The sequence below is a fragment of the Chanos chanos genome, chromosome 5, assembly GCF_902362185.1.
Source record: "Chanos chanos chromosome 5, fChaCha1.1, whole genome shotgun sequence".
Classification (NCBI taxonomy): Eukaryota; Metazoa; Chordata; class Actinopteri; order Gonorynchiformes; family Chanidae; genus Chanos; species Chanos chanos.
The window spans coordinates 30039734-30049264 of record NC_044499.1 but is presented as its reverse complement, the minus strand read 5'-3'; the positions used below and the strand labels follow the sequence as shown (position 1 = coordinate 30049264).

The window sequence follows — 9531 nt, the reverse complement described above, 5'->3', positions numbered from 1 at the left end:
TCTCCGCCTGCGCCTCCAGCAGAAAGGATAAAGAAGGACCGGGTGAGCATGTTGAGACTGTTCAGCTGCTGCATGAGCCGCAAAAAGGTAAGAAGTAGTTCTTTTTTTTTTCCCCCCACTGCATTTAGTATTTACTTTATATCCAGTTCTATTATACAGATATGACAATCATGTTGAATGGAGGAAAAAAAAAACATTTGACCCCCTTTTTTCTTTATCAACAGAGATATATAATCTCAGAGGCTGCAGCATTTGAAAAATATGGAGCCCGTGCAATCTGTGAGCCATGCAGAGACAGGTTTACCAAAAAACAGCCTCTGAAACCTTCTCTCATGGGGAGGATCATCGCTACCTTTACCAGGAAGCAACGTTAATGTAACAACCCCAATAGGTAATGCCAGTTAGCAGCGCAAAGACGTGCCAATAGGCAATCTCTAGCTCATCCTATATCCATTTCTAGCCTGTTTCTAGCAAACAAATACAATTTTTGGGTAGGCCACAACCTGAATTACACATTTGGTGGCTATCATGACTTGGATCTGTTGACTGTCACTTTTTTTAGATATTAAATCATAATCACAACATACTAACTGGCAGTTGTGAACTACTCTAAAATAAAATCTGAGACATTGTGTCGTAGTTTTGTGTTACAAATACAGAATTCTGCAGTTCGAAGTCAAAATCCTGCTATATTACGCTTTGATGCTGAAATATTATTTCATAACTGCAGTGTTGGAGTTTTGAGACATTTTAGTGTGAATGTGTATAAGACACAAGTCTAGTTTCGATTTATCATGTTGCAATGTCAACGTTTTGGTCGCAACTGCGAGATAATAAGTTAACATATTCCATGGCACATCATGTCACATCCCAAAACTGGGGCACAGAAACGTGCCTTTGTATTTACCTTCATACATCTTCCCACTATAGGAAAGCCTCTGCAGGAATCCCACACATTCTTATAAGCAGAACATACCGAACAGAATTTATATGTATAACTATGTCACAATCAACAGTGGAAAGATGGGACACTTCACTATAGAATTTAGTTTATTAATTTAACATGTACAAAATCATATCTTTTCATTTGGGACGTCCCAATTATAACCGTACCTGTCAGTTGCATGTTTATCCGTTTGACATAATCCACACATTCCTAAAAATGGAGTAATCAAGTAGAGATCTGGCAGTTCAGCAATATTCACTGAATATACATCTACTTCTGAATAAGATATTTCTTATTTCTTACATTGATGGTACCACTACAGGACATTTTCTCTGTAAGAAAACATGCTTGAGAAAAGTCCCTTTTTCAACTTCTCAATTTAAGTAAGCCTATGAGAGGGAGGCCTGTGTATGTGGTGTGTGTGTGTGTGTAATAGGCATTTTAGCATTAGCACAGTGTGCTATTTGGCATTGGTGGGAAGGTACACATCAGTGTTTGTGTTTAAGATGTCACATTGCGTTTTTTTAACTTCTACAGAGCAGGGTCTTTTAAGTGATCAACCCATCCACACACCAACAGATATCACGAAATCTTATCTGGGTTAAAAACACCGCTGCAAACCCCCTCCCTGACTAAGGCTGTATCAAATGAACAAAATGACAAAATGTTTGCATCTTAATTATGAAGCCAATTATGAAGCAATGATACTCTTGAGTATCTGATGTTGTTTTGTTTTTTTCCTGTAAAATTGCATGAGACAGTTCCTGCATTATTAAAGCTGTAATGAAACATAAGATTCCAGACAGTAAGTAAAAATGCCTAGTATGCCAGAAGTCCAGATCCAAACCAGCATCACACTTTGACACTGGCTTGACTCCTGTGTAGACACACAAACACTGTGTTAGCAACACCACGAACAGCCAAGTGATAAATGCCTGTGATTAACTTTTAAAGTCAAAGGAGTGTTTCAATGCTTCATGGTGCAATTCAGCGCACTGTAGCTCACTGTCAATACAGCTTATCTATTGAAATGTCAAGAACATATGGTTATACTCACATTTCCATTAGCTTGATCAGTACTACAAATGTACTTAGAGTTTTACAGCAAAGATATTGGGTGTCTTGAGTGTTACTACACAAAACGTCCACAAACTGACAAGTGCAAAAACAGAGGCAAAAAGGAAGGATACGTAAAGTTTTGGCACAATGTGAGATCAGAGAGAAAGGGTGGGCAAGCCAAATTAAGACACAGTATTCAAATGTTCACTCATATCATAGTGCCTCATACATGAATTACAAAATCATCTTAAATAAAACAAAAACTACAACTGAAAAAGGGTTAAATGATCATGCCATAAAACTGCATCCGTATTTTTCATTTAACTAGATAGACATAAGTAAAAGGTGATTTCTTTCTACATCTGTCACCTAGTTCTACCTTTACTTTATAACAACTGACCAGTTATTGTTACCAGTTATCCTGACTTTGTTTACTCAGGTTATGAGAGCAGGAGGGTTAGTTAGTAGTTCAGGCAAAAATTAAACACATTCAAGTAAACATTACAAAAACAGAAATACCCAGGATGTAAACAAAGGAAATGCAGCATCTCTACTGTAGTTGAACTGTCCCATTACACGATTACACAATATTAAAAAAAAAAAAAAAAGTCATAAGTTACAGTTACCACAGTACTATAATTCAGAACAAGCTTTACTGCTACTGAGCTCACACTGATTGACGTAGTGTAATCCTTGGTAAAGTTTTTAGTGTGAGTTTTTTGTGTAGTTGTGCTAGGATATTATGGTAAATTCTGGTAAAAACTTCTACATGGAGCCATCAGGTACCCAGAGAACTTTGCTCTGTTCCTGTTCAACAATGGTCATAATCTGAGTGCTGATGTAGGAAAGGCTCCCTCCCTGAACGACACCTGGAAAACAAAGAAAATCATCAGTTCCCTGCTGTTCCATTACTCGTGAAGAACTGCACTCACTACACTCAGGTCTGTAGCTATGACTAGCTTGGCAAGATCTCAATTCTGCAGTTGTCAATACACACTAACAAAATTCACAAAATTTCACTGTGTGAATCTTGACAGCAGACAAGGAAAAATTCCAATTTACTTAAATAAGGATGCATAATAGACACACACACACACACACACACACTCTCACACACACACACACACACACACACACACACACACACACACACACACACACACACACACAGTCTTCTACACTGCACACTGCATACAGTCTACTTTTCAGTGATGTCTGAAATGTTTAAATGTTTCTTCACAATATTAGTCCCACTTTTCAGTCTGCTGGAATTTTTTTTTTTTATCAAGGAACCAATTTTCCCATTATAATATGTGAAAGCTGTAAAAAAGTTAACCACTGTAGTGACCAGAAATCTAAATACATTCTGAGAGGTCAGACAAAAATAATATATACTTTCAATTCTGTTTATTCCTTACTTTAAAGGAAGCAGTTTTACACTAAAGTCAGTGGAGTAGTATGCAACATGCAAATAATTTGCAGATGTTCATATGGCTTTAGTAAATCTGCACTTGGTGCAGTAGAGTAAATTTATGCTGATTAAACATAATGTTATTTTCCCTAGTTGCATGACTTCATGTGTGAAGCTGCTTAACTTAATGTTTCCTTCATTTTACAAAATCTGCTTAATTACAAATGAAAAATTAAGTTTCTTGGACTTGTTAGTGTAGTGAGAAGGTTTTCTGAGACAGGCTCAAGCCCCCTGACTAGTTGCAGCCACACATGTTGAATCAGTTGACTATCTGGACAAGGAAATTTGGAACAGGCTTTACTTTCTTGTAATCTCTTTATTTCCTGGTCCACACAAAACAGTCCAGAACAGATGTCTCAAGGTAACTCTCTGTTATAGTACAGCTGAAATTAGGTGGAATGTTCAAACAGCATAAGCAGTGCTAACCCTCTGTCACTTGCATTGGTGAACAAGCCCACACAAACTCACCCTGTCCAGAGATTCAGCTGTCAAGTTCCAGCAGGGCATGCTGTGTGCCTGGGAGGTTTATAATTATCCCCACTCTGACAGTGTAAACAGAGCCCAGAATAACCTGAAAACGCACTGCTGCTTGTTCCCTTGCCTGCTGGAACAGAAACAGTGAGCCATCTGTAGAGGAAGAAGAGAAAAGGAGAGAGAGAGAGAGAGAGAGAGACAGAGAGAAGTTTGGTAAATGAAAAGTAAGTTAATGTAGAAGGTTGAAACAATGGACTGTTCATTTCTGAATTACTTTTAGGATTAGTGGAGCTGCTAGTGAAGCAGTGGCAGCCCTGTGTCTTTCAGTAAACAGAGGTAAACTTTTCAAATACATTCCATAGTTTTCAGATTACTCACTTTAACTACAATAAATACAGCAGGCACATGGCAGATGATTTGGTTAAGTGATCAATCACTGGCCATATTATTGGAAAAGTTAAGGCTTTTGTATAACTGCCCTTTTAACTGAGAGATATAGAGCCATGGTAGATGAGTGTCAAATACACAGGGATGTTTGACTTCTCACTGAATGTGTTTAGTTCTGACACTCACATATATGTATTTTTTAGGATGAATGAAACAGAAAAAAGGGACCATGGAATGGAAGAAGGAATATGAAACTCCGCCTGCCTCTGAACTGCTTCACCTCCTCCTGAAGGACAGACGTCCAACTGGTCATTTTAATAAAGTCTGGCCAAACATTTACATTGGGGATGCGTATGTTCCCTCTCTAGTATTACAATTAATTTTTCCCTTAGATAAAAATGATCTTTATAGTAGTGAAACAAGAAAGTCCTATTCATAAGTTGTAACAATGGATCTTCAGTTATCAGGATTCCTTGTTAACTACAAGTTGCCAGAGAGCGCTGTACACCTGAAAAACACTAGAGGTCTCAGTGATACAACTAAAGAAATGCATTTACCAGAAAATGCCAAACCACTGTTGACCAGGCCCTTGGTTTTGGTGCTTTTGGTTTGTTGAATAAACACAGGAAATTATATTTGGAGAGCAATAGCAAAAAAAAATGGCTGGGGAAAAAAGACAGCAATCAACACGCATTTATGTAAATGAAACTGCCCTGCTTGCTGAGACAGACCGTGTAACTGTAAATCGGCAAATGCTATTTAAGTGAGTTGTGTATTCATTCTTTATTTAAGACACACGGCGAAGAATAAAGCTGCATTGCTGAGTTTGGGAGTTAGCCACGTGGTAAACACAGCTGACGGGCCGAGCCACGTTGAGACTGGCGCAAGTTTCTACTCAGACACTAACATACAGTACCACGGCACAGAGGCCACAGACAGCAAAGACTTCGACCTCAGTCCGTTCTTCCATGAGGTGGCGAATTTTATCCACGAAGGACTCTCCCACCAATGTATGGGCACAGATTAAAAATTTAAGACACTTCAGACTTTGTCAATGTTTCATCCAATGATTTTCCATTGATATTGAAATGACAGGATTGATGGTCGACGTGTGGTAATTGATGGGTCGTCATGGTTATTTTCATCAAAACAACACATAGATCAATAAGGCACTGCTTACATGATGTCACAATCAAAATATCTGATGAATTATTCTAATTATCATTTCATCTAGATCGTATGATGATCACTGCTAATAGATAGTGTCTTGCTTTGCAGTTTGTTACCATGTGTTGCATCTTGATTTTTTTTTTTTTTTAGCTGGAAAAGTGTTTGTTCATTGTGCCAGGGGGATCAGCCGATCTGCCACCTTGGTGCTGGCCTACCTCATGATCTGGGAGAAGCTCACTCTTGTTGAGGCCATAGAAGCCATACGGAAACATCGGAACATTCTGCCCAATGCTGGCTTCCTTCAACAGCTCTGTCATCTGGATGCACGCCTGGCATCAGAGAGGAGAGGCAGCTGACTGTGGGTCAGAGTCAGTGCATAAGAACACATGCACACATACATATATGTATATATATGTGTATGTGTGTGTGTGTGTGTGTATATATATACACACACACACATATATATGTATATATACACACACACACACATACTCTTATACACATACTAACTGATTTTTAATCAGCACCATGCAAGGAAAGAAAAACACCATATTGTTGGCACAGAGTTCTTTTATGGGATCGTCATTTAACAAAACAGATCACTGTGGCCGTGTGTGATTGATTGGTGTATTGTTTTAACCCTTTAACCCTTTTAAACTGTGACTATGCTTTAAAATGTGACTATATCTATTCTTTCCTTATTGCTTTATTATGACTCCAACCAAACTAAATTCATAAGGGACACAAATTCACCTGAATACTCTTTGCTCTGGGCAGTTGCCTATGGCTGAGAATTTTTGTGTTTGGACAGCTCTCACAGCTTGATTGTGTATAGGAAAAAGAGAATTGGCATAGTCCATATTTATGTCAAAATATTTGTCAGTTAATTTTGTTCTGCACAGCAGAACACTCTTTTCATTTATTGTTTGTTGTCCTTTATTATTCATTTTCAGAACAAAGAAAAAAAGATCTATTGACTGTCAGAACATGAGTGCAGTGAATGACAGTAAATGGGCTTGTTATCTTTTTGACACAGCACTTGCTCAGATGTGGCATGCTGATTAACAGCACACCCCCCCCCCCCCCCCCCCCCCCCCCAAAAAAAACCCCATTATGACACGGTACAGCAGTAGCAATAATACCACGCGTATTTCCTCTTCTCAGAGCAATTTCTGTGTCAAATAAAAGATCTATACAATTTTAGAGAGATCAAATAACAGCTGAAGTATTCTCATCAAACAGTATGATCACCAGAGCCTTTCAGAGGAGCAACTGTAGTCAAAATGAAAGGAATGCCGCATCAAAGCACATCATGATTTTGCTGTTAGTGTGAAAGATGGTTCAAATGAACCGATAAGAAAAGAAAAAGGGGAGACGAAAAGAGAGAGAGATCACCTAAATTGCATCTCTCAATAAAATGACATGCAATAACTCTTCAGACATCATAAAAATTCATCAAAGAATTTCCAACCCTATACAGCTTTATTTTCAGGTGCTGTAATATTTCAGATGGTGCGATACCTGTTGATGAAATGAGCTGGTTGTTTTCTGCTTGAACTCCTTGTGTTGCATTATGTTGTGAATATTCTTTTTCTTCACTTTTTTCACAAAAAAAACTTGAAAGAGCCATTTTGGAAATATGATATGCTTGATGTATTTATAAAGAATATCTATTATATCTTTGAGAGCTTGAAGAGTAATTTTGCAAAATTCTGAGTAATAATTCTATAAAGCTCAAACCAAGCTTTGAAGTTCCATGAACTGCCTAATTGCCTGTAACCATGACAACACATAGAATAACATATAGCAACATTCTGTATCACGTTTCCTTCAGTTCTTGCTCTCTTTTTTTACCTCACACCTGATTTAGGCTCAGCAGTCACTGTTCTTATTTAGATCTTAAATATAATAGGCCAAAGCATAAACCTTGCACCAGACAAGTTTACAGGAAGCTTACACAGCGATAGAACACATATCTAAAACCCAGTTCAACAGATGCTGTCTGTTTCTAAGGGTCACTGCAAAGGATTTAGTGCTACCAGTAGGTTCAAAGTGTTTGGGTACTCAGCCAAGAGGGCTGCAGCGGGTCCCTCAGTCACTAAAAATATCCTGCGAAACCCAGCACCGCCTAGCACACAGTGTTGTGGTCTCTGCGAACTCTGCTTTGCCTAGCAGGTGACCGCCCCTCTGTTCTCCTTTCATAGCGGTTTGAAAACAAACATTTAAAAGTCTGTGCCTTTAAGAGAAAATGAAGAGGACGGGACTACAGGTGAGCTCTCTTATTTTCAACATTCTGACCTACTTAAAGAAATTAATGCAGGCCATAAGTTATACATGTATTTTCAAAGTGGATGAGTTAATTAGCATTACACAGATCTCGACCACATATAGAAACCCCATCTTAACTTACTACTGACAAACATGAACTAATAAACAATGACCTCCATGCTTTAACATCCTTTAGATTTATCAAAAGTTTTCTGCAAAGTAATGACTTTGAGCCATTGCAGTACATCCAGATGTCCAGTTGTTTTTCTGTCGTGGAAATGAGAGGTGGTATGGTGGTCTGCTACTTTGAAGGCAATGACTTCTCACAGCTCAAAGTCTGGCAGAGGGGTAGGTGTGCACACGGCTGTGATGTCAAACCGAGTGGAGGAAGTCTATGAAACCCCAGGATGCTATGAACTGGAGAAGCACCTCACCCACGGCAGTGTGGCATACACACACGTCAACGAGGTCTGGCCAAGCGTGTATATAGGAGACGAGTAAGACAACAGGTTTATCAAACGTTGGGTGGAAAACCATATTACTGCCTTAAAGCATGATTCAAAACGCATTACCATGACAATGAACTTGTAAAAACAAACGAGCTCCTGCAGTCATAACATGTAATGCAGACACTAAAACGCTCCAGTTATATGTGTAGTAAGAACATAATTGCCGAAGACAATGCGTAACATAAACTAAAATACTCCCATACTCTCTTGCAATTTTTGTCAATAAGGGATTCTGTGATAAAGGCAGACAGTGATTGAATTTTCCACATGCCGTATAAGAGAGTAACCTAAAATCTCTTAAGAAGTGACGCAATGGAATGATCATTTACTTTATGTGTCAGAGTTAGTCCTTGCTGGACGCTTTGGGCTTGACGGTGTAAATTTGTTCAATCAGGGAGACAGCAAGGGATCGGTACAGTTTGAAGAAGATGGGCGTGACACACGTCCTCAACGCAGCAGAAGGCGAGCGAAACAGCGTGGACACGGGAGCAGAATATTACAGTGGCATGGACATAGAATATTATGGGATTGTTGCCGAAGACATTCCTACTTTCAACCTTAGCCAGTTCTTCTTTCCTGCAGCAGAGTTCATTGACAGTGTCCTGAGCAATACAGACAGTAAGACCGTAGGCCTCTTAATGCTTCCACCTATACTGCACAACTCAGTTTGAATAATTACACACACAATAATGAATGTAAATATTCCAATATTTCTTTACAGGAAGTGCCAGGAACAGTTTCACATACCTGCAGCTTGTTTCCAAAGTGTACATGTAGTGATGATTTCAGTATATCTCAAATTAACCCACGTTCCTCTATACTAATTGGCAGATTTGTAAGGAATTGCCTGTTGCTATCAGCTTCCGTCTTCCCTTTCATTTGTTCTCAGATAAGCTGCTAGTGCACTGTGTCATGGGCAGAAGTCGCTCAGCCACCATCTTCCTGGCTTATCTTATGATCTGCAAGAACATGACAGTCCTCGATGCCATCGATCATGTCAAACGACGCAGACGCATTATTCCGAACTGGGGCTTCCTAAAACAGCTCCGTGAGCTGGACATGTACCTTCTGGAGCAAAGGACAGGTGCGTCCGGGTCTAAATCTGAGAACACAAATGAAGAGCACAGCACAGAAGCTGACAAAGCGTAAACCGAAATCAAGGACCAGAGTGTTTTGGGTTTTTTTGTGCAGTTATGGAAGAATATTTTTGGAATATTCATGCAATTGTGAAACTTGAAAAAAACTCC

At 39.0% G+C, this 9531-nt stretch overlaps 2 protein-coding genes across 2 annotated transcripts; both read left to right on the top strand.

Moving 5' to 3' along the window:
• The first annotated feature begins 4566 nt into the window (after positions 1–4566).
• On the top strand, positions 4567–5863 carry LOC115812382 (dual specificity phosphatase DUPD1-like). Its single transcript, XM_030774861.1, has 3 exons — positions 4567–4688; positions 5130–5347; positions 5658–5863. The coding sequence occupies exons 1-3, from the start codon at positions 4567–4569 to the stop codon at positions 5861–5863; spliced, it is 546 nt and encodes a 181-aa protein (XP_030630721.1).
• A 2227-nt stretch (positions 5864–8090) lies between these two features.
• LOC115812381 (dual specificity phosphatase DUPD1-like) lies at positions 8091–9433 on the top strand. Its single transcript, XM_030774860.1, has 3 exons — positions 8091–8272; positions 8679–8902; positions 9174–9433. The coding sequence occupies exons 1-3, from the start codon at positions 8091–8093 to the stop codon at positions 9431–9433; spliced, it is 666 nt and encodes a 221-aa protein (XP_030630720.1).
• Positions 9434–9531: the final 98 nt, after the last annotated feature.

Excerpts from the sequence above, each read along its gene's own strand:
- LOC115812381 (XM_030774860.1), top strand. The coding sequence starts at position 8,091 with ATGACTTCTCACAGCTCAAAGTCTGGCAGAGGGGTAGGTGTGCACACG. Across the intron at positions 8,273-8,678 it reads AGCGTGTATATAGGAGACGA|GGAGACAGCAAGGGATCGGT; the intron begins GTAAGACAACAG and ends TTGTTCAATCAG. Across the intron at positions 8,903-9,173 it reads TGTCCTGAGCAATACAGACA|ATAAGCTGCTAGTGCACTGT; the intron begins GTAAGACCGTAG and ends ATTTGTTCTCAG.
- LOC115812382 (XM_030774861.1), top strand. The coding sequence starts at position 4,567 with ATGGAATGGAAGAAGGAATATGAAACTCCGCCTGCCTCTGAACTGCTT. Across the intron at positions 4,689-5,129 it reads AACATTTACATTGGGGATGC|ACACACGGCGAAGAATAAAG; the intron begins GTATGTTCCCTC and ends TCTTTATTTAAG. Across the intron at positions 5,348-5,657 it reads CGAAGGACTCTCCCACCAAT|CTGGAAAAGTGTTTGTTCAT; the intron begins GTATGGGCACAG and ends TTTTTTTTTTAG.